Raw genomic sequence first — 25,568 nt, forward strand, 5'->3', positions numbered from 1 at the left:
CAAAACAGGATGATACAAAAAAAGAGCCTATAGTGCAATTAAACGACTGCATTGAACAAATGTCACTTGAACATAGCAGTCAGGCTACTGCTTCTTTGTTTTGAAGCAGTATTCAAAGTATTCAAAGTATTATTTTTTTTATAAAATAATTGCGTTAATCGCGCGTTACATTTTTTGACGCCGTTAAATTTGGTTTGCGTTAACGCCGTTAATAACGCGTTTAACTGACAGCTCTAATATATATACACATATATATATCCACATATATATACACATATATATATATACATATTCATATATACATATATTTATATATATATACATATATATATATATGTGTGTCTGTGTGTATATATATGTGTGTGTGTGTGTGTGTATATATATATATATGTGTTATTCTTATCAATAGTACTTGCACTGCAGTTCTTGAATATTAGGTTTCTTTTGATAATGCCTGTTGAAAGTTGTAGCGCAAAAGTTTCGTTTTGGATACCAACTTCATGCCAAATGGTGATACTTTTGGTTATGGAAACAACCTCAAAAACAAACATCCCCAATGCATGGATGTATTAGAGAACGCACAGCCATTTAATGTAACGCAATGGTGGGTGGTTCTCCTTCTGAAAAGGCAGTTGATTTTGATGGCTGCGTCTGAGAGATGGTTGAGCTTCAAGGAAACAAATGGGATAACGCCAAGGTGTGTGGGGATATTTCATATCCAACATCGTTCATAATAATTATATAATATATAAAATAACATATTGTTATCCGAATAACGGATAACACCTACACAACGATGATACGAAAAAAGAATTACAAATGGATCGTAGCCATGGGGATAACCCCCTCCCGAAGACTCTTGGCCCATTTATTTTTTAAATTAAAAGTAAATCTCTAGAGCCTTTTGTCTGTTATGAGCTAGTGCAGAAACATGATGTAGCAATATGGTGGCCCCCATGGAAGAGGACCGTGCTCCCTTTGTTAATGCAGAGGGTTTAATCTCAGGTAATGACAACACAGTTCTTATTTTCATGGGATTATATACAAATTAAATCACATATGATTATTATATTACATTTCTGCCAAGTCTGATATGCTAGATGCCATGGAATTCTATACACTACACCTTTAAACCTCAACCGCATCCACTTCAGTGTGCGGTTAATGGAAAACAAGAACAATGTTGATTCTTGGATTGGGGAAAACAGTTCCCACTAGTGGCTCAGTTGAGCATGGCTGGTGACTGATGTGGTCCCAAGCGTCTGTGCATGGCCACCGAGTTGCATAGCAACTTCCATCACCAGCGTTACATTACATCTGGTAGGACTTGGCCAATTCAATAAAAAAAAAAATACAACTTAAAGACAGGACTGAGAACTGGGATAGAAGCTTGACCAAGGTCGTTAATCATTCTCTTATGTATAACATATATGTGATGACGATTATATTTCTCTAAAGCAATTAAATATACATTATTATGATCGTAGTACAATCTGAGTATATCAACGTAACTCTTCCCTAATGTTGTAATGATTTCGGATAACATGTTTTTGTAACATCACCATCCTACTTCACCCTATTTGATAAGCTGCAGATTTACTAATACCATCCCAAGTCTATTTACTATTTATGGTTACATTACACATGGGTTATGCATCACCATTTGCTTGATAATTGTATGAGCGCAGCAGATGTAGGGCGCCTAACCATCAAAACGCATCAAATACAAGCAAACCCACAACACACAAACATATTCTCAATTACCGATTGACTTTCTCAACCGTAGCAGGGGGGTGATATTTGGACCTTTGTATGGACAAGATGATGTCATGTCCTTTTCCGATTGGTGGAGAATGAGAGCTTTGTCTCGCCGGGGCCAGGATGGGTCATCATGCTCACTTGTGACTTGAAAAAAAAAAAGGGGGGACCAAAAACTGCCTGGCTGTAGAACAGCAGAAACACGCCATGTTCTGTACCGGCCACGTCTGAAATGGGCTGAGACAAAGAAAAGTATTTTAAAAGAAAAGGGAGGAACAAAAGCACATGTTGCAATGATTCTGCTTGCTTCCTGCTAAACGTGCGCTCCTACATAGCGGCCTGTCTCGCGTATGCTGACACTGAACACAGGATTATGGGATTATAAAGGGAGTCAGGGAGACAATGTTCAGCTAAATGGAAAAATGGTCCCTTATAAACGAAGAGCTATGTTAGAGAACCACAAATGTTGAGCTCTAAAGTACTCCTTTTGTCCAGTGACTATTGTATGAAACCATTCTGACTAATCTACAATAGACAGTCACATGCCTTCTTCTGCTTTTTTATGACACCGTACTGAGATGTAGCGCATCCAAACAATAAGCCAGTCATTTTTGTTTCTATTTCTTAGAATAGTCTTAACTTCACATAAGAAGGAAGTATTTCCCTCCCTGCCAGCAAACGTGCTAAAAAATTACCCATCATCATTCTAATTCCTCGCTTCAACAGCTGATGGGGGATTGCCACTTTGCTCGCCCACCGACAGGGAGGCCAGACACAAGCGCTAAACGTTGCATTCCAGTGTGAAAGAGAAAAGATTGAAACTACACAGCAGTGTATCTAACAAGAACCATGTGCGAAACCCCCCCACCCTCCCCTCTTTTTCCCGTCCGTGCCCTTCAGCTCCTCGATGCCGCCTCCTCCCACTTCCTCCTCCCCCCTGAGCCACAGCGGCTGTGTTGTTGTTGTCCAGACTCGGGCTCCAGTCTCTGGACAGGAAGCTGTGTACTTTGGGAGCATTCAGGAAGGCCAAGCAACCTTCCCGTCAGGGGTCGAACTCTGGGAGTGAAATAAAAAAGGGGAGAGGTAATGGATGGAAGGAAATAAAGAAGACAATTTCTTCTTCTTTTTCTTCTTCTTCTTCTTTATTTCCTTCTTCGCTGACCCACTTCTCTCCCTCCCCTTAACCCTGGCGGTAATGTCATTCTGAAAAACCATGTCTCCATGAACACAGAAACATCGGGGTGTGAAAGCAACATTTTTCAACTAACCTAAAATGTGTGTGTGTGCATGTGTGTGTGTGTCCAGTGCCTGGGTGAGCGAGGAGGCTGTGAGAAAGAGAAGGAGGTCTGTGTGGAGTGAGGGCAGAAGGAGGAGGAGATAACCAGGCCCAGGCTGGAAGGGGGGGGGGGGGGGGGAGAGAAGAAAAAACAACAGGAAACCAAGTCCAACGCTGTTCACTGCAAAGGAGAAAAGACCCTCCTCTCAGCTTTCCAACATAGCGCTGAAACCCACCAGGGCACCGACTCTGTAGACTCTTTTTTTATACAAACAAACAGAGATTACGACTTGTGTCTTTTCCCTCTGGTATTCCTTGTCGAGGCTGAGGAGCCGGAGCAGAGAGGTGACGTCACATCTGGGAGAGGGCAGCGAGGGGAGAGAGCTTGTCATCCCACGACGGCGAGGATGGTCAAGATGTGAACGGATGCAGACGCTGGCGGACTCTGAACACTGGAAACCGTGGGGCTCTTCTCATCGACCTCTTCGTGGTGGGAGAACCTTGTTTTTTGCGTCTGCGACCTCTCCTTCTCTTCCCGGGGAGATCTTATGGATGTGAAGGCGCTGAAGCGCGTCCACAGACATTTCTCTGTTTAGGTCTTCTGGACATCTGAGGAGGATCCACATGAAGAACAAGGGGTCGAAGCTGAAGTCTAAGAAGAAAGGAAGCGACAATGTGTTTGGCTGCGACCTGATCGAACATCTGCAGAGCTCAGCAGAAGATGGTAAAGTCTTATTTTTTTTTAAAGTTGTCGCTGTGTGAATCGGCTGTATTGAAGTGAGCACAATCGTACGGGGCAGGGGTGAAAGCGTTGATTGTACACATACAGGCCTCGCTAGGGAGAACAGTAGGACTTTGTTTTATATATACTGTGGCGTTGTGCAGCTTGTTGCGTTCCCACAGAGAATATGAAGTCAGAAGTCAGACTTGCTTAACATTCGTTGAGCTGACACTTTTGTCCGAAGAGACTTACAATTTGACAATAAAGATATAGCTCAAGTAGGGCTAGAATCACTCAAGTACATAAAAGGCATGAGTCATATATTGTGGATATATCGTTGGTAACATTAAATGGACTGGGGGTATTCTTAGTGGAAGTTTCCGTACCGAGCAAGAAACTTTGGCAAAGCTGTCGTGTTTGAATGACAACTCATTCAAGAATCATTGAGCGAATAAAATGAGGGATTTGTCATGCAGGGCGTGGCTCAGAGTCTGTGGTATTTTCTTTTTTTTGGGTCAGCTTCCTCCGGGCACTGAGGAGCCAGTGTGTGTGTCCAGGGGTCTGCCGAGCTAGAAATAAACGGGGCAGAAATAAACATAAGAAGAAGGAGAAGCCCTGGAGAAACTTTCCCCATCATCCCAGTTTCATTGAGAAACAAAACGTTTCAACTTTGATATGACTCTAAAGTGCTGGGTTTACAAGTGTAACTATAACTTGTGCTCTCCCTCTCTCGCCCTGACCTATGTATTTAACATGGTCTGTGCTGTTTCTGTTGTGCTGTTTAGTGGGCTGAGGCGTAGACTGAAACTCTGTAATTGCGTCAGGGATGAATGGAGCAAAGTGTTTAATTGGGAGTGTGTTACAGTTACGAGCCAGGGCGTGAAAATACAGAAACTAGTCAGAATAACAGGACTTTCATCGTCTCCTCTGCCGCAAATTACTTTTTCTACGGAGAGCACCCTGGAACTAGACATGTGACTCAACACTGTGTCTGGCCCCAAAATAACTAATTTGTTGTTGCATCAGGGGAAGACAGATAGTGTCGATAAACTTAAGCACAGGACTGCTACAACTTTATTCTGGTTAAAAAAAGATGAGTCATTGGAGAATGTACAACACTTGTTCTACAGATTACTGGAAAACCTGAGGAGCCACGAAATTACACTTCAATTTAAAAGCACTAAGCTGAGAACCACAGAATACCTTACAATTATTTGGTCTGCTTCTGTGCGCAGGGCCCAGTGCTTGACCTTAGCTCCACCTTGCCATGTGTACAGATTTAGCCTTTGAATAAGTACTACTTTTGCCCCAAAATGGCAGCTTTAGGCCCTGGTTTACAAATCACTGGCCACAAAGTCTTTAGTCTGTCTCCTCTGTCTAACTAAATGAGAACAAAACTTGTTGCCCACACAGAACTTATAAATAGGGTGTCATAAGGCATACAATAAGTCATGTGACATGTTATTTTGACTCCAATTGTATCAATCCGTTCATTGTGGATTGCAGTGCTTAGAAGCCGCCAGGCTTTGTCGAGCACAACCTACAACTACCATTTTGATTACAATTTTGTCTTAATATTTACTTGTGTTGTGCAACCCCCAAGAGGGATTTTAAGTTAAGATCTGCGATAAGATCTACCATAGGATTTAATGAGTAACACTTTTCAATCCACATGAGCACCGCTCCACACATCGATCTCACATGGCGCTAAATCTGGCAAAACAATTAGCGTTCTCCCAACGTTTCCTGTCATTGTGATGGTTCCAGCCACCCCAGTGGTTTCCTTCTACTGTCACAGCACAGCGAGGTTTTGACAGGCCAGTGGAAACCAGAGCTCCAATCTCGTAGAGCAGCAGAGATAAGGGCTTCTCCACCGGGTCCAGTGGTTAGAGCTTGTGCTCCATCCAGCGTTTCATGCGCACAGCACCGCCTAAAATTAGCAATTTAGCATAAAGGTTTCTTAAAATGTTTGATTTGATGTTGCCCCAGCCTCCAAATTTGGATGAGAGAAAAAGCATGATTCTGCATAATACAACTAATATTTGTGGAAAAGCCACTATTGGGACTCAAAGTGGCTAGGTTCACTAAAAAAATACTAAGAAATTATAAATTATAAATAGACATGGCCCTCTTTCCTTTGTTCACAACGTTGTTGGACAGCAATCCATGCTACATACATCCAAAACCACTTTAACCAGCGTACTTATAGGTGTATGTATAGGCTTTGTGTACATTTAATCCAACTAAGGCCCTTTGCTTAATGCGCTAGAAATGCAAATATCACCTTATAGAGATGACTGGTGCCCTTTGGCTTTGAAATTAACATGGTTTAGCAAGCTGCATGCACGATGGTAAACAATGATTACCCACATCAATTCTAGACCGCATTCTCAATCATGAACCACTGGTGATTTGTAATGTGTACAATCATAAAGGCTACAGCATGGGGTTGGTGGTAACTTTTCAAAAGTCTGTTTCTATTAGAGGAAATGTCGCAAGTATTACCAGCTACAAGGGCTGGGTGGGACAGGCTTCCTTTGAAACAAACAAACCATTTTTTAACTTCCTGTGGAGGTCCACCTTCTTCTCTGCAGCCCAACAGTGTTGGAGCACGCAGCACAGCCTTTGCTGTTCACACTGTCCCCTACAAAGCATGTATTTAGTGCTGAGTTTACCTTAGCTTCTGCTTTGTTTGTGTGCTCCCGTTATATTTCTGCCCTTTCGGTTAATATGGCCTGTTGCACTCCTCACCGTCGCTCGGAGGAGAGATCCCTCGTGTGTGTTCCTTCTCAGGGTTTCTTCCCACTGGGTTTAGGGACTTTTTCCATGTCCTCCAATGAAGGGTTTAGGGTGAAGAGGTGCTGTATTATGTGCAGGATGTGAAGCCCCTTGAGAGTGTGACTTGGATTATGGGCTATACTGAAACTGTTGACGTTATCCGACTTCTTATTTTCAATATTGACCCTGCTGTACTTTCCCAGTTTTTATTTTTGGAGGAACTTTACAGTATATAGTCACTCCACTACCTTCCTTTGACTTGACTGTGGCTCATAATCTTAAATGTGCTATGAAATCTTTATTTTGGTGAAATAATTATGCAGTTCCTGAATTTGTTGTATAAATGGAAGGAAATTAGGATTCAACTATTTGCTATGGAAGGTAACGGAAATAATAGCTTCCCGAAAAATAATCCAAGTACAGACCAATGTTGTATACGTTTAAACGGTCTTTCCTGATCCTGTGTGTGTTGTGCTCTCAGTCCCCCAGGTTCTGAAGAAATGTGCAGAGTTTATTGAGCATCATGGAGTGGTGGACGGGATCTACCGGCTGTCCGGGGTCACCTCCAACATCCAGCGTCTCAGGTAGGAAGGAGGAATGGATAAGAAAGCTAGGTGTAGCGTTCTCTAGCTACCCTCTAGAGGTGTTTCTCAGGAACCACTGACTTAATGGAGAAGCTGTACCTACCCTAGCTATCCTCTAGATAAGAGGTTCCCTCAGGAAAAAACAGACTGAATGGAAAGCTAAGCCTACCCTAGCTATCTTCTAGATCAGAGGTTCCTCAGAATCTTCTGACTGAATGGGCAAGCTACACTTCTAGCTACCCAAGCTCCATTCTAAATCAGGGGTCCTTAGGAACAACAGAGAGAGAGAGAGAGAGAGAGAGAGAGAGAGAGAGGGGGAGGGAGAGGGAGAGGGAGAGGGAGAGGGAGAGGGAGAGGGAGAGGGAGAGGGAGAGGGAGAGGGAGAGGGAGAGGGATATGGGACAGGGTTGGGGTTATAAGAAAATGTTACTTCTGATGAAATAATCTCCAGTCAATAACAAGGGGAGTTTTTCCTCCTTCTCATAACTTTGATGTGACTTATTGCTGATTTATGAGGACCTGTGGGGGTCTCTGAGGTTGTTGCAGTGAAGGTGGACAAAATGTTTACTTGTCTGATGATAACGCTCGTAACGTTGAAGCTACATCGAGGTTCATATTTTTAGATAATGTTTATTTCTTAAATGAAAAATGTTGATACACTGAACGATGCATCAAAAAGTTCACAGTAAATATTTACTTTATATGTATGTTTGTGTGTGTGTATGCGTGTGTATGTGCGTCTGTGTGTGTGTGTGTGTGTGTGTGTGTGTGTGTGTGTGTGTGTGTGTGTGTGTGTGTGTGTGTGTGTGTGTGTGTGTGTGTGTGTGCGTGTGTGTGTGTGTGTGTGTGTGCGTGCCTGTGCGTTCCCTTGTGTGTACCCAGGCAGGAGTTCAGCAGTGATTCCTGCCCTGACCTCACTAAGGAGGTGTACCTCCAGGACATCCACTGTGTGGGCTCCTTATGCAAGCTCTACTTCAGGGAGCTGCCCAACCCCCTGCTCACCTATGAGCTCTACAGCCGGTTCACCGTAGGTCCTCACTGTCACCTCCCATCAAACACCTTCACCTGTACACCTATGAGCTCTACAGCCGATTCACCGTAGGTCACTTTATGATGACACACAATCAGCTGATGTTCTCTTCCTAGACATATCTTTATTTGTCTACTGTAAAATTTATATTTTTGTGCTGAGGTGTGTTGTTGTTAGTATCTCTCTCTCTCTCTCTCTCTCTCTCTCTCTCTCTCTCTCTCTCTCTCTCTCTCTCTCGCTCTCTCTCTCTCTCTCTCTCTCTCGCTCTCTCTCTCTCTCTCTCTCTCTCTCTCTCTCTCTCTCTCTCGCTCTCTCTTCCTCTCGCTCTTTAGTGTGATCCATTGATCGATTACTTTTATCCAGAGGAGCATCTCACAATACCATGTATGCACACCTTCTTATCATGGGTGGTCCCAGTGAGAACTGAACCCCTAACCCCCACAGCTCTACCCCTGTCCCACCACGGGACCCCTGAATGTAACACAGTGATACTCTACCCCTGTCCCACCACGGGACCCCTGAATGTAACACAGTGATACTCTACCCCTGTCCCACCACGGGACCCCTGAATGTAACACAGTGATACTCTACCCCTGTCCCACCACGGGACCCCTGAATGTAACACAGTGATACTCTACCCCTGTCCCACCACGGGACCCCTGAATGTAACACAGTGATACTCTACCCCTGTCCCACCACGGGACCCCTGAATGTAACACAGTGATACTCTACCCCTGTCCCACCACGGGACCCCTGAATGTAACACAGTGATACTCTACCCCTGTCCCACCACGGGACCCCTGAATGTAACACAGTGATACTCTACCCCTGTCCCACCACGGGACCCCTGAATGTAACACAGTGATACTCTACCCCTGTCCCACCACGGGACCCCTGAATGTAACACAGTGATACTCTACCCCTGTCCCACCACGGGACCCCTGAATGTAACACAGTGATACTCTTCCCAATAGGAGGCGGCTCGCATCCAGGAGCCGCAGGAGAAGCTGGAGCACATTCAGCAGGTCATCAAGGAGCTGCCCGTCTCCCACTTCAGGTGAGCGCAACCAGGACGTGGCCCGCTAGCCCCAGCCGCCAGGGCTTCATAATAAGGCAACACACCTTGTGTCGATCCAGGTTAGATTCCGTCCTGTGGTCCCTAGGCTAGACCTCAGAGCTCAGACCTTACCTGGCTACTTCACTGCCATCCGATCAGAAGACCGCCTTTCTTTGAAAGGGCCAGTACCAGCAACATGTGCATAACATGCATAAAACACACTTTGTTTGCCTCTCCCTATCAGGACCCTGGAGTTCCTGACCAAACACCTGTCGTTCCTGGCCACTCTGAGCGGCCAGACCAACATGCACGCCCGCAACCTGGCGTTGGTTTGGGCCCCCAACCTCCTCAGGTGAGAGTGGTGTCGGAGGCTGGCACTTGGAGTTATTTTTCTTTGTTCCTGAACCTGTGACTCTGTCCGCTAGTATAGCTAGGCTATACTAACGGACTTGGAAGGACATGGCATTACGACCAATGTTAGGAGATTAAATTCCCTTGATTTGCATGGGCCAAACGATGCTAAGTGTATATGTGTGCATGGATATTGCATCCACTAAAGATTTAGTCCTTTGGTCGTCCTTTTGTATTTAAACAAAGGACTTTGTCCTTTGTTTATCCTTAATATCAATGGATGTTAATAGACCCCAATCCAACAGAACTATCCGGGATGGATTTCAGACCAAATCCATCCGTGATAGGTTTTCACCCACTGGCGATCATTTCAGTACTTCCCTTGGTTACTTATGTGACAACTCAAGACCCCCCCCCCGCCGCCGCCCATCCCCCAGGTGTAAAGACATCGACGCGTCGGCATGCAGCGGGGACAAGGCCTTCCAGGAGGTGCGCGTGCAGCAGGCAGTGGTGGAGTTCATCCTCAACCACACAGAGCAGATCTTCAACCGCGGCACCGGCCTCTGCAAGGCGAAAGAAGGTAGGCCTCCGCAGACTCTACGCACACAGAGTCAGCCACGGCCCAAAGGTACTGCTGTCGACCCCCGAACTGTATTGGCAATTAAATAGTACAGGGGACGATTATCGGACCCCTCCCTGCTTCCTGATGACGTGTATCTTTAAAGATCCCTGTAAGTCTCTTGGGATGAAAGCATCGGCTAAATGACCAAAACTGACATCGTAAAAAGTAAGTCAGAGTGAGTTAAGTGTCATGGCTAGGGTTCTGAGTAAAGGTTCTGAGTTCGATCCCTGCTGTATGCAGTCATCCGAGAGCAAGACGCAAGAAAAATGCTAAGATGTTTCGGGGCCTCCTATTGGTGACATGAGGCTCACCCTGTGCCCCCTCCCTCCACCCAGCGCCGAGCTATGCGTGCGGGGAGCGCTACGCAACGCTGCCGCTGAGCGCGGGCCACGGCCACGGGCCCATGAAGCTGATGAGCCTGGAGGAGGCCCAGGCCCGCTCGCTGGGGCCCAACCACCCGGTCCACCGCGAGCGCCAGCGGGAGAACAGCCTGCCCGACGCCAGCACCGCCACGCTCTACCACACCGTGCTGGACATCTCCGACAGCAAGTAGGCACCCAGGGGGGCGAGGAGGGGCCGCGTGGGATCCCAGACGGGTTGCTCTGTGTTTGAATCCCGATGTATTCTGTCTACCTTTAGCCTTTTTTCAGGCAGCTTACCTAAGTTGTAGTCACTGGTTGTAGCAACGGTACCAGAAGCGAACAAACACAGGGCTTGTTTGGGTGGATATGGGTCATGATGTATGAGCGGCTTGGATTGAGTTGATGGCGTGCTGCTGGACGTAGTTTTATTGAAGGTATCTAATGAGCCTCTAATGGTCCCTGGACTGTACAGTTGCTCCAAGGTGTTTCCCTCTTTTCTGGGAGGTTATATTCCTTAGGAGGTGTTGCTAATAACTTAGAGACTGTAACTAGGATTCAGGGCTAAACAAATACATTCACATACATTCAGCGCTAAAAGTGCTGAACGTCTGTTCTTTAGGAGAAAATTCTCTGGGAAATCTAAGAAGTGGAAGTCCATCTTCAACCTGGGGAGGTCTGTGAACGAATCCAAAGGCAAACTGAGCCGGAACGGCAGCGTGTTCATCAGAGGACCAAACACAGGTAACTTCTCAACCTATCCAGTGTTACAACATCCAACTGTTTAGATACGACGTCCTCCGGCTAAGGGGGGCCGGCCACCATAGTGGCTTGCTGCTTGAGGAAGAAGCTACCCGCCCCTTATTGACATATACAGTATATATTATCTGAGTTCACTGCAGGTGTCTGTTGAATGAATGACTACGTAAACATCAGGGTTAAGCCTATCATATTGCGATAGAAATCTGTGGAGTTTGTTGCTAATCAACCAAAGTTTGGGACTGACATGCAAGAGTGCCAGGTCCTTGTTAAAGAACACTCCATTCTGAAAGGCCCGTACTAAATATACTGTGTGTTTTATGGGAGCATGGCCGTGGGAACTTGGGAAGATGCACAGCAATACACTCATAGGGGACAACCAAGAATCCTTTAAGAGCAAGGCTAAACCACAAGTAGTAGTTACATTTTAAAGATAGAAAAACACCCACAGTGATGAAACGGTAGAACAAAGAACCATGTAGGCAAGGGGCTGAGGTTGTTGTCTGTACAATAGGACTGCAGCCACTGGTTTACAAGCTGCCAGGAATACAAGCATATCATGATAGGAATAGACAAAGAGTGAATGAAGACAAAGGCCATAAAGCTGAAATGTGATACAGATTTAGACTTATTCAATTAAGATCATACCTTAATAATTTAACCAATCATATATTCTAAAGATATCTCCTAGAGCAGAGACAGAGTATCGTTTTGTGTTGTGTGATGAAGTGTGATTGTTTTATTTCACAGACAAGGCAGCTCTCCGCCCAGCCAGGAGCATGGACTCGTTGTGCTCTCTTCAAATAGGTAACCTACTCGGCATAATCAAATCATATACTGTCCAATACACTCGTACAACGCTTTACTGCTACTGTACTTTTTTGCCTTCAACATTGTGCAAATGGACCTTGTGCATTACAATGTATACAGATTGTATTTTTTCGTGTTGACTTCTTCCTGGCAGGGCGGAGGCATGCGTTTGTTTGATTAAACCTCATTTGCATTTTAACTGAGAGTCCTTTCCTCACGCCCTAGATGACGACCGAACAGGGAGCCAGCCCGGCGGATCCAACGGCGCCGCGACCCCGGAGCCCAAGTCCCGGACGCTGGGCTCGGACTCCCTGTACGACCTGAGGGAGGAGGACCAGCGGTGGGAGTTCAAAGGGAAGACCCCCCCGACGACCAATCAGAGAGAGGCGGCCGGCTCCTCCTCCTCCTCCTCCTCCTCCTCCTCCTCGCCGCCTCAGAAGGCGCTCCCGGAGCAGCTGAAGGTGTTCAAGGGCGACGACCTCCCCGGGTTCAAACCCACGTCTCCTAAGAACCGGAGGATGTTGTACTCAGGCTCCACCCACCACCACCCCCACGGCGCGTCCAAACCCTCCTTCCCGGGCAGCCTGTTCCCTCTGGAGTCCTCGTCGCCGCGGCACCAGCGCAAGGCCGTCAACATCTCGGAGCCCTTCTCCGTGTCGGTGCCGCTGCGCGTCTCGGCGGTCATCAGCTCCAACAGCACGCCGTGCCGCTCCCACGTCAAGGACAGGACGGCGGGCGGCATCAGGCCCCTCCTGGGGGAGGGCGGCAGCAGCAGCAGCAGCTCCAGCTGCTCCTCGTCACTGCTGCAGCTGGAGACGGACGGGGGACGGGGGAGACCAGCGGGGGACGTCCCGGAGCGGGCGACCTCAGACCTCAGCTCAACTGGTAGGGGAGGCTAGCGTTCGACCAGTAGGATACTGCTGCTGCCGTTGATTGTGTCTGACTGCGACCAACGTCAGGGTAGTACCAGTTTACACCAGTAGGTGGTGCTCCAGACACTGTAAGTCAGTCTGGCGTTACGGTCGACACATTCTGTGGCTGTGAGACGTTGTACTGATATTTCTGGTGATTATTCCCATGATGCATCGTTTATGCGCAGATCCTCACCTTAACTACATCACTTCTTAACATAAACCTAGCCATCTCTAATGTTTTCATGAATTTATGTACCCGCATCTTTCATCGCTTTGGACAAAAGCAATAGGTAAAATAGTTGTAATTTAATTTAATACCTAAGCGCAACAACTCCCGTAGCATACTTATATCTTAACGTTATGCTATTTAGTCAATATAGTTGATGGTGGTACTGTTCTATGTTATTTTTATTCCCTGATGGGATGCCTTTGAACTTTTTTATTTTTAGATCACATTCCTGGATTATTTTCTCTCCTCTTTATATCATGATGACACATGACATATGACATATTATGATATAGTCGAGAGATTAAGATAAGATAGTGGCATACTTTTTTGTCCCAAGATGGACAATTCTGGAAATTTCAATAAACAAATAAATAAAAATATCATATGATTGTATTGATTGGATGCTCATATCCACATATACCTGATTGTGTAGTACAAAGTACTAAGGAGAATCACTGAATTTTTATTATAATTTACATTTAATCACTCTAGATTCCAATGAAAGAGCAGCACAAGATGTTGGAGAAGGGAAGGGTCTTTCAAAACTGGAATGTTCTGGAGAACATTTAACATCATCTCCTGGGAAACTGGTAATCATATTTTTTTAACCTAACCCTAACCCATTTTTCAATAATAAATAAATACATTTTATTATTGTATCATATTATCATATTAGGTAATGCTCATATTGATAACAGATGTTCTTCTCAGTATCGGTATGTATATTTGTGTTCATCATGATAATAATGGATAATAAAGTAAAGCGTATTATGATGTACCATTATCACCCCTTTCCATCTTGACTACATGCACTCTAAGAGGTCTGTTGATCAAGATAATTATACCTCAAACAATTAGAATATATTAGATCAACTAAGATAAATGTGCTGCATTGTCTCCTAATTTGGCTAATATCCATCAATGAATGTATCGTTTTAATATCTTCCAGGACAAGGGATCTTCTCCCAGCGTGCAAGAGCTGTGGTCGGAGCTCCACAATGAACTGAAGATCACTGAGCCTGAGCTGGACCTCCTGGATAAAACCTTCAAGCCTATCTTCTGCCCCGAGGCGTCCTACGGGATCTCCTCTCTGCGAAAGAGCTCCGCTCTGAGCTCCAGTGAAGACCTGAAGAGCAGGTTCGGAAGAGGGGGAGCGTCCCAGAGGAGCTCCAGCTCCCCCACTCTCTCCGTGTTCCACGGCGTTCCCAAAGCCTCCGCTGTCGCTCTGAGCGACATCCCCTCCGGGTCTACAGGGCCCAACCGCGTCAGGAAGCAGGCCTCGGAGTCGGACATCTTGCTTCCCTTCTACCAAAACATGGACCATGCGGGCGGGGATAAAAAGCTGAACCCTTTCCCTTGCGCTCCTTCAAAAGAGGAGAAGACGAGCAAAGTACACAGAGCCTCGATGGTGAAGTCTACGAGCGTGGATACCTCCACTGATATCAAACACTGGCTGGGCCTCTCTGGGAATAAAAGTTTGGATTTCGCTCAAGCCAATCTTTTTGAAAGCACGGTGCCTCCAGTGGATGACTCAGGGGACAGGGGGTTATTGGCAGGAGCAAGTAACAATGCGGTGGAAATAGAGACGTATGAGAATCACAAGCCACCAGAGGAGGTGTTGACTGTAACCACTTCCACCAAGACTTCATCTGAGGCCAGACAGGAACCCCTGGCAGGAGTTGAAAAAGCTGCAAAAACCTCACAATGTTTGCTAGACGGACCAAAGGTGTCCTCTGAAGACGGAAAGGACCACCTGACAGAGGTTCAGCAAGGGGCAACATCGCCTAAACATTTGGTAGACGGACCCAGGGCTTCCTCTGAAGGTGGTCCGAAACCCCTGGCCCAGATCCCCAGAGCGAGGATATCCTCCATGCGTCTGGAGGACAGACCAAAGACCCTGGTGTTCCGCCACCTGAATGAAGACGAGGCGTGCGCGAGACCCTCGGAGGAGTTGGACCCGGGGGAGACCTGGGACGAGCTGAGCTCTTGCTCCAGAGAGTGGGTCACCAGTCCGCTCCACACGCCCGATATAGACGACCTGTTTAGCAGCCACCTCCTGCCCGCCCCACCGTGCCCCACCTTGAGCCTAGCGGACGGAGGAGGAGGAGGAGGAGGAGGAGGAGGAGAAGGAGGAGGAGGAGGAGGAGGAGGAGGAGGAGAAGGAGGAGGAGGAGGAGGAGGAGGAGGAGGAGAAGGAGGAGAAGGAGGAGGAGGAGGAACTTCATCTCATCCACTGAATATGAACAAGTCGTACCCTGCAAGCAATGGCACCCCCGTCTCTCAGGGTCAGGGGAACGCAGACGAACCAGAGGAACCAAAAGTGCCTCGTTTCCAGCCTCTACCCCCCAGGACGAATGGAACGGGCCCCAACGCTGCAGCGCAGCAGACGGGTAAAAGCGGCGCGGCAATAAAACCAAAGACCACCCACGGTAACGGTAACGCGGCGCCGCAGCGGTTCCGCAGGCAGTGGTCCCAGGAGGCGTGTCCCACGTCTGTGAGGAAGGAGGAAGGCTCAGCGGCCAAACACGCTCGGCCGTGCTCGCTAAACCTGGACCTGGTGGGGCGTCGCTGCATCCGAGACATCTCCAATCAGCAGCAGGGCCGTCCCCTCCGGGAGCCGACCCCCTTCCAGCGAGGCCCGCTGCCCGGCCCGCCGCCCGGAGACAACGGACAGGAAGCCCTGGAGCTGGAGCTCTTCCTCAACAACAGCCACGCCCCCCTGCGGAGGAACTCGGCCCCGGTGAGCGTGTCCTCGGTGCGCACCGCCTTCATGATCAAGACCAGCCAGGCCAAGGCCGTGCCCGTCGTCCCGCCCAAGGTGCAGTACACGCAGATCCCTCACCTGCGCCAGGACGGCGACCACCGCGGCACGGCCCGCCAACAGGAGAACCAAACCCCCAAGAGGACCGACCTGCCGCGGGAGCAGACCCCGGTGCCGGCTCCGCCCGCCGCCCAGGCGGCCACGGCGGCGACCACGGCGGCCGGGGCGCTCAGGAAGAAGGAGGAGCTAGAGAACCAGAAGCCCGTGCTGAGACACCAGAAGCATCCCCCTGCGGAGAAGCCCCAGGAACCCCCCCAGGAGGCCGCCAAGAACGGAGCGTCTCGGTTCCAGGAACCACAGGTCACCATGCGGAAGCCCGCCGCCGCCGCCCCCGCCCCCGCCCCTCCCGCAGACACGGATGTCTTCCTGGATTGCCCGCGGCCCAACCGTCCCAACATCCTCCAGAGACCCTCCTTCAGGAACCGGCAGAGGCCACAGAGCCTGATCCTGCTCAGCCCGCCCTTCCCCATCATGGACTTCCCTCCCCTGGACGACGGCAAGCTGCTGCTCTCCGCCAAGAGGAGCCTCAACGACGCCACATCCCTGGCCAGGCGGGAGGATGCCACCGCGGGGGTGAACCTCCGCAAGACACCGGGGGACGGCAAGGGGCTCCAGAACAAGATGACCATCCCCAAGAGCGGGCAGCGGCTGGAGACGTCCACCAGCTGCTTCTACCAGCCCCAGAGACGCTCCATGATCTTTGAGAGCCGGACCCAGCGACAGATCGAATGACTCGTTCAGCCCCCCTTAGTCGCACGTCACCCACACTTCACTGGATTTTTGAATGACATCATGTATTTAAAGGGTTCATTCGCTGGTCATTTGGTCGTTGCGTGGGTCCAGGAAAACAGACTGGTTAACAGTTACAGTTGTTTAGAAGGAGGATACGTGTGGAAGTCGTGGGGGAATCAAAGGTCAGTGAAAGGTCTTGGCAGATGGCTCTTGAAGGTGTATTGTGATTATGGATTGTTATATAAGGATGGAATAGAACAAGACATCCCGTTTGAAGGGTAGGCATATCCAAACGGTTAAAGTGGGGGTGAAAATACGTCTAGGAAAGTGGATCTACATGCTAGAGTGTTTCCTTTTCAGATTTCCTCTTGCAACTGTAGAATAATTGCATCTGTACCGTCCCCTTTTCAAGAGCTGTAATAGAATTGTATTCTGTCGACAATTTATTCTTATATATGTTCCGATTTCGCTGTTGTCCAATCGATTGAGACCAGAGTAGACTACTTTTAGATGGACGTTTTTATGTCACTATGTTACTGATTGAGTAGTTTGAGTACGCTATTGTATGTTGTACATATAGGGCTGAAGTGTCCCATTGCATTACCATGCGTTAAATAAAGGGAAGACGCATCACTGTTGCATGTAATTCTGGACGTATTTTCAACAGAGTCTTGCTTTTTGATTCTACTGTAGTCTATTCCGCTAGAAACTATTTTATTTATTCTTGGACTATTTTACAAAACAGGGACTGAAGTGACTAATTGTGTCAAAGATAAGATGACCGTATTTCAATATTTAAAAGACAAATCCTTTGCATTTGTTTAACCACATGGTCATACTGGATTTATATTATATGTTGACCTAAAGATTTAAGTTAATTTTATTTTGTAATCTTACTGTGTCAATTCTGTCCTTTTCTTCTTATTTTATAAGGGTTAGAATTATGTATGAATTGAAATTGACAAAGCTCAGTTGAACGCTATCACATTATTGACATTCTTGTGAAATACTTACCGTGTCTCCTTGACTGAAGGGCTGAATTTTTATAGATATATTTTCTCAGTGCGTCTGTGAGTGAGATAGCGATCCTCAAACAAACTGACATTTTATGTGCACTTGTAACATAATCTAAAATGATGTATAGGACACTGCCATTGTCTGCTTCTTACTGTACAACTGAAACATGATATAGAAAGTGTAAATATAGACCCTATTTTAAAGATATGAGAGGACACATCCCTCTTGTGCATTTTGCCAGATTTTAGGGAAATACACGTTTCTCAGACGTTGTCCATGACTGAAACTTAAAGGCACCCAGTGCAACTTTATGTAAACATTCAATGAAAAATAAACATTCAATTTCTAGTCTTTTTTACACGTAGTAAGTTTCAATAACTCCATACATTACATATCGACATTCAAGGAGCAAAGATGAGACGTCGTTGTGTGGTGAGAACTGATAGAAAATCGTAAACAACAACAATCGCCGGTGGGGAGAAGCCATTTTTCCATTGACTGGAAGCCTGCTTTATTTATTGTAGGTTACAAAAAATAAAGAAAATGGCGGCATTGTTGTTGTTATCGATTTTGTATCAGTTCTCACCACACAACGACGTCTCATCTTTGCTGCTTAAATGTCGGTATGTAATGGTATGGAGTTATTGAAACTTACTACGTGTAAAAAATACTAGAAATTGAATGTTTATTTTTAAGCCTCGAAAGTTGCACTGGGTGCCTTTAAAGCAAAATCGCAACCAAACTTCGGCTGAAATGCCATCTATAATTCTGGAATCAAGCCATCATTTGGTCTTAAACCCGAATTAAAGACGAATATTTTAAATGTTCATTGATCTTACATTGCTTTTTTATTTTGTTTTTACAGAAATCTTCAATGAAAATAAATTGCCTTATTGACCATTAATATTAGTTAAGAGAGTGTGTGTTTGTATGTACGAATGGAAGTATTCAAAGCCATCAATGATTGTCCTCATTTATGTTTTATTGTTTTGTATTGTATTGTGCAGGTATTCCTCTATGTGGATATTATCTGTCAATAAAAATATCTATATTTACATTTTTCTGGAAGCTGTATCATTTTTTATCTGTTAACAGTATCTGGCATTTCAGCCATAACTATAAATGTAAATTAACCCGAGCGCACACACACACACACACACACACACACACACACACACACACACACACACACACACACACACACACACACACACACACACACACACACACACACACACACACACACACACACACACACACACACACACACACACACACACACACACACACACACACAAACACCCTGTGTATCCACTAAGCTGCAGTTAGATTTGTCGCCACCGGGTGTCGCTCATGTTCAATATTTTCGAGGCCATTCTCCACTCATCATTTCAGTGAGTGGAGGCCTGTGGTTCTTTGCATGGGAAATCAAAACATCCCACATTTTAATCCTGCTACTAGTATAGGCAGTGTGTTTGAAAGATATTCACAAATGATTTTGTGTGTGCATGCCTGTTTATGCGTGTGTGTGTGTGTGTGTGTGTGTGTGTGTGTGTGTGTGTGTGTGTGTGTGTGTGTGTGTGTGTGTGTGTGTGTGTGTGTGTGTGTGTGTGTGTGTGTGTGTGTGTGTGTGTGCGCGCGCGTTAATGATCCCTGTATATGGCCTGCATCTATTTGTAGGCTGTAATTTTAATTATATATAAATTGCATCAATAATGAATCAGTACCTTAAACCCTTAACAAACATGTAGCTCTGATCATCGTCAGAATCTATCAATGCATTCATATTGTGTTTATATTAAATGAAAAGTCATATTCGGACAATATGGTTTTAATTAAGGTTCAATTAACGAGACGACCTTGAGTTTACCTGCACTATCCCAAGAAACTAAATTACACAAAATAAAGTAAAGTCGAGTATTTCTAGGCCTGTCCCGCTGACTGCAGGGCAACACTGTTTCATTAGGCTTCAGGCCACTTGGATAAACTATATTATATATTATATGTACATGTATTACAATAATCATTTTAATATACAACCATTTGATTGTTAGCATTGTTTGGCCCTTGGAAGAATCAGCTCATTCTTGAAATGTCCCCATAACGTGTAATCAACCTACAATAAGGCCCTAAAGGGATTATTCAAACATTAATTGAATTGACGAATCCGCAGCAGTGGTGAAAGCAACCAGATGATACCTGTAACGAATCAAATGATCCCAATCGGGGCAACAACAATCCCGGTTCTAGGGGGAAAAGAAAAGCACCGTATTCTATTCAAGCAAAAGGTATACGCGTTCAAAGGTCATTTCCAAGTCCGCGCACTTCATTATTTCCTCGACCCTTGACACGTGAGTCTATGGCTCCATAATGAGGCAGCAGCCTCCTTCTCGCTGATCCCAGAACAGGTCGGCGTGCATGTTGCATTTCAATTAGAGCCGGCCGGCTGACGGGAGGCGGAGAGGAGGTTCATCATCTTACTGGTGGATATGGAAATGCTGACCGTTATACAGCCTGCAGGGAATAATCAGTGCCCCTGGGATTAAAACACTGCTTCACTGTGTGAAGTTCTGTTTTTGGCAAAGTTTCACTGGCTGTTTACTTTTTTTCATTCCCATCCGTTGTACACCAAAGCCGTTTTCAACGATTTGGTGCCAAATATGTGGCAAATAGCAAAATAAATGGGGAACATCACTTCCCAAGGGTTAAACAGTGAAATGTAGTTGAAGGTCAATTCATGGTCACGGCTGTTGTCTCATCGACTGTGAAAATGTATATTTAACTATCTGACACAGATTGTTGCTCAAAAACATGCTCTCTATAGATAAGTACTTTTTTTTATACTTCATATAAAGTATGCTAAATATGTATTTTTACCTTACAAAAAAAAAAAGCCATTAAAAGCGCGCCACAAGTGGAATAATGAACATTTATCAACTTACTTAGAGTCATTTGACTACATAACACCTAAGTTATATCCATTAACAAACAAGTGAAAACCTTCCAACCAGGCAGCAACAACCACCAGCCATCGACGGGAGCAGAGCTGTGAGCAGCCAGACTCCTCCGGGAAAACGAACAAAAGAACCCAATCCGTTTATACTTTAAAGTACCTAAACAACTTTATCGTGTTCTCATCAAACATTGTAGATATATTCCGCAGGATTATATATCCCTAAACAACGTGAAACATTAAAAAGGTTTGGGGTTGTGCATGTGTAGTGCCGCTGAGGGCCGCGCGGGTCCGAGAGGCTCCTCATGGAGAAGCCACGTGTCCGCCTCCAAAGAGTGTCCAACTTAACCACCTCCTTTGTACCACTAACCCACATCGGCAGCGTCCCTTCACATAAAGGGATTTGCAATTTCAAGATATTTCAGCTTAAATGTTTTTGACAGTTCCCTCGCTTTTACCTCGGCTTGGTTATTTTAACTGTGCCAAATGGGTCACCTTGGGTTTCTGTCTGCGCGCAAAGGGCTTTTGCGCGCATTCAGTCTGAATTTTTTTCCAACTTTCCTTGACGGGGAAACCAGCTGCTGGTCGTGAAAAGACGGCTTATTAATTGTCCTTTGTCATGCAGAATTGCTTGATTTCTAAAGAAACGTACAAAGGCTCTTTTTCAGGATTCAAGTATTTTGTTTCGTGCGTATTTTCCAACCATCGAATCAGCTGCAGCGCCGCTCCGTCTACCAGACTCTCAGGTACTGACGGCGGCTCCCTTTGTCCCCTTGTAATGCTGTTGTAAATCGTGCAGACTGATTTGTTACAAGCTGGTCTTTTAATCTGATAGATAAGAGACATGTCAAAGAAAGGCCGTAAATAAAAAATTAGCCGGTATAAAGACAAGGGCGAGTCTGCTAGATGGGCGCCTGTTGGCTCAAGCCGCTCTCGAGCTCCGAGGGAGCCCTCTCTCCCCGGCTCCGTCAGGGTTACGTCAACAATTCGCCTTTCTTCTCTCCAAAAGACACTGTCGTTCTTTTTCTGCTACAATGAATTGATAGGCACAAAATTAAGAATAAATAAATTGAGCATTTGGAGCACCGCGAGCGGCCATAAGCTCCCCCAGGGCGCGTACCCCGGGGCTATTGAACGGATAAAGGGCGCTTTGCCGAGGACCCAGTGAGCAAAATGGGACTCTATGGTGCAATTAACAAAATAGTCTAATCCCATATCTTAACAAATGCAAATATTAGGGTTTTGTTAAAATGGTTAAGTGAACAATTAAAGGAAAGTTTACAAGAGAGACTCCACGTCCAGGGTGATACAAAAGGGCCATGAGATGCGGTGCTTTGGCTCCCCAACTCAACAACAGCTTTTTTGTTGGCAGTGGAGTCTGGCGATGGGTTTTTAACGAAGTAAATACACTTTAAACTCTGCTCTTTAGAGCCTGTTGCACAGGGCGCGTTGATGAGAAGGGGCAACGCATGGATCTAAAGGCAGCAGGATAGATGCGTAAAGTAGTACTTATAGAGAGGGCATCTGCACTATCCCTCCGTAAATCTGGTTATATGAACTCCAAATAATCTATAACTTTTTAAACAATACACTGATAAATTACACAAATATATATTTGGGAGTTTATTTTTTAAATGAATGTGTGTAACCTAACTGAAGGAGACAACCAAGAGACCTAGGCTATTTGTATTTGTGCGTCCTTCACTTTTTTTTCTTTTGCGTCGTGACCTAAAATCCATTATTTTTGTTTTGTTATTATAGGGCTATTATACATTTGTTCTTATAATTACGGCACACGTTTCACAGATTGTGCAGGAGGAATGATATAACTTACATTTGGAGGTGAAACATCCTTTATTACACTGGACCACGCCACTTCCACACACCATGTGTGTGTGTGTGTGTATGTGTGTGTGTGTGTTTACAGGTTTGTCACCCACACCGCTGCCTTTCAGTATACCTTGAACCTCCGACAGAAGTACGCGCGTCTATATGATGATGGACTGCGTGGAGAGGATTGATTCAGAGTCACGCGAGGAGGATCCGGACAGGTTTAGACGGAGTCTGACAGGTCATTCTATGAAACCTGGGAGGACATATGTATATATATATACGTGTGTACAAAAGACACATGGTTTATTCATATATGGGGAGACCCGAGACGACTCTATAGATAAGCATATTTTAAGGTTATTATGGACCCCCGTTTACCCCTAGCTGCACACACCGGCACGTTTTATGTGCAAATATAGGCAATCCGTCAGTTTGCTGGCACTCGGATTAGTCATAGAGAAGGTTAGGTTTAGTGTTTGCACGGTGCATCAGATCATCGCACGCAAACGGCGCACTGCAAACTTTTTAACTAAGTTAGTCTTTGGCGTCTTGGATTCTCCCCGCTATAGTGCACGCTGCCTGTCCACCTTTCACTTGGATACTTCAACTCCAATAGTATTCCAATATTGCTTTATGTAATCTTACATTTTCAAAAATGGCTAGGAAATCCAAGGGACGTATACACTATAGGCTACTTTAGGGCAAATATACACAACTGTAAATTTGTAGTTATTTTTTCTTTCTCCTTATGTATTGGCCTTCAAGCAAGATTTTATTAAAGAAAATTTGTACTTTGACGTACATTATTCCTTAGTAAACTCAAGCTTCGGTTTTTCAGTAGTTGTCCAAGGCTCTGGTTCGCGGCCGCGCGCCCAGTGCGCGCTCCCATGCGCAAGGGTACGTTTGATTGACATGACAAACACAAGGCAATGTTTGATTGACACGATAACATCAAGGGTAGATTTCTCAGAAATATGTTTATTCATGTAACATTTTAAATAAATAAATATTTCTTAATGACACTGAAGATATAATTTCAGAGTGTTCTGGCGACAATGCCGTAATGTCAGGAATCCTACTTTTGTACCATCCACACACAGAGTGAATCTAGTTTTTAACATCAATACAAAATACTGCTTTCTTCCCAAAACTAAACAACTTCTTCCAATTCATTTTCTTCATTTGGGTTGTTCATCATTACACATTTTTCTAGCATACTTAGATTGGCGAAAACAAATGTACAAACCGTTAAAAAAAAACTACATAGAAAACGTACAACATGTATTCAACTATACAATAAGTCAGAGAAACCCCCTGTTCATATATATTTTTTCTTCCTATGTACAGACGACTGCACTCAAAAGTAACAGTCTTTTTTTGGCTGCATTCAAAGTTTTACGGTAACCGCGAGAGTCATATTGTGTGTGTGTGTGTGTGTGTGTGTGTGTGTGTGTGTGTGTGTGTGTGTGTGTGTGTGTGTGTGTGTGTGTGTGTGTGTGTGTGTGTGTGTGTGTGTGTGTGTGTGTGAGGCGTGTGTGTGTGTGTGTGTGTGTGTGTGTGTGTGTGTGTGTGTTTGTGTGTGTGTGTGCGTGCGTGCGTGCGCGCGCGTGTGTGTGTGGTTGTGTGCGCGCGTGCGTGCGAGTGAGCGTAGATCTCACGGGGACACGGACAGGTCCACGTCGTCCTTCTCTGACGAGGAGGACGGAGATACGGGGCTGTCCTCCTCCTCCTCCTCCGAGCACCGCGCGGACGAGCACTTGCAGTTGTGCGTGCCCCCCGCCCTGTGTCCGCTCCCCTTGCCCTCCTTCTTGTGCTTCACCCGGCGGTTCTGGAACCAGATCTTCACCTGCTTCTCGGACAGGTTCAGGTACGTGGCGATCTCGATGCGCCGCAGCCGCGACAGGTACATGTTGGAGGTGAACTCGCGTTCCAGCTCCAAAAGCTGCGTGCTGGTGAAGGCCGTGCGCATGCGCTTGCTGCTCTGAAGTTTGGCGTTGTTACTTTCTGTGAGAAGGAAAACAATGAACACGAGATAAGTCACACAATCAGATCACAATTTACCCCAAAAATAAATGCGTAACGACAACTTTGTTACGGCGTGCGTGGTAATGTGTTTCGCTCATCCTGGTCTGCTAACTTACATCTAAGTTATGCACATAAAAAAGCAATCAACCATCTTTTAACTCACCGATGGAAATGCAGTGGAACTGCCGTGGGTCGGGCATGGAGTAGGTGGCTTGGTAAATCCCCGGGCCGTGGCCGAGGTGCGCGCCGTTGGCTGAGGAGTGCCTCGACAGTGCCGAGTGGCAGTACTGCGAGCCGAAGGCGGGGAAAGAGGCCTTGAGCAGAGGCATGGACGGCGGGGACGGGTGCAGCTGCGAAGCGGCCATGCACAGTGGGCAGAAGCACAGCAGCCCTGCCTTCCTGGAGTGGCAGGAGCCCGGCAACGCGTGGTGGTGGCCGGAGTGCACCGCGTACGGGAACAGCGGCGGGCTGTTCTCGTTGCCCTTGTCATTGGCCTCCCTTAAAATCAACGAATCCACCAGGAAAGACCTCGGCATGTTGACAGGAAAAAGTAGAAACTTTCTCTTGCGTGCTCGTGTGTGTGTGTGGAGAAAGAGTGGTAGAGATTCGTAGCGCGCGTCGTCAGTGCAGTTTGGAGTGCTCGCGTAAAGAGAGTGGACAGCGAACTGGTGCTGATGAGAGCGACGAGCGCCTTAAATAGCACCGGTGGCGGGGCCGCGCGTCTCCGGACATGTGACGGTTACGCGGTGATTCGGTGAGAGCTCTCAATGGGGTTGCTGCTTTTCTCTTGGCATTCCCACTGCACGCTTCCCCATTATTTCAGTTGTTAACTAAATGAACTGCATAATGTAGTCTTTTCTTGTCGGCCCCACCCACACCGCGAGAGGCGGCACTAGCCGACCCCCCCCCCCCTTTTTTTTTTTTCATTATCACCTATTT

At 46.2% G+C, this 25,568-nt stretch overlaps 2 protein-coding genes across 2 annotated transcripts; one reads left to right on the top strand and one right to left on the bottom strand.

Annotated features, from left to right (window-relative positions):
- The first annotated feature begins 3,157 nt into the window (after positions 1-3,157).
- Positions 3,158-18,875, top strand: arhgap31 (Rho GTPase activating protein 31). The gene is made up of 12 exons (XM_060056778.1): positions 3,158-3,758; positions 7,015-7,117; positions 8,000-8,144; positions 9,122-9,204; positions 9,449-9,556; positions 9,993-10,135; positions 10,513-10,726; positions 11,159-11,280; positions 12,046-12,102; positions 12,331-12,990; positions 13,741-13,838; positions 14,198-18,875. The coding sequence occupies exons 1-12, from the start codon at positions 3,659-3,661 to the stop codon at positions 16,799-16,801; spliced, it is 4,437 nt and encodes a 1,478-aa protein (XP_059912761.1). The 5' UTR covers positions 3,158-3,658; the 3' UTR covers positions 16,802-18,875.
- A 5,164-nt stretch (positions 18,876-24,039) lies between these two features.
- Positions 24,040-25,450, bottom strand: gsx1 (GS homeobox 1). Its single transcript, XM_060056779.1, has 2 exons — positions 24,793-25,450; positions 24,040-24,608 (listed from the first exon to the last, which is right to left on the bottom strand). The coding sequence occupies exons 1-2, from the start codon at positions 25,163-25,165 to the stop codon at positions 24,259-24,261; spliced, it is 723 nt and encodes a 240-aa protein (XP_059912762.1). The 5' UTR covers positions 25,166-25,450; the 3' UTR covers positions 24,040-24,258.
- Between the last annotated feature and the right edge of the window lie 118 nt (positions 25,451-25,568).

Source organism: Gadus macrocephalus, chromosome 7 (genome assembly GCF_031168955.1).
Source record: "Gadus macrocephalus chromosome 7, ASM3116895v1".
Classification (NCBI taxonomy): Eukaryota; Metazoa; Chordata; class Actinopteri; order Gadiformes; family Gadidae; genus Gadus; species Gadus macrocephalus.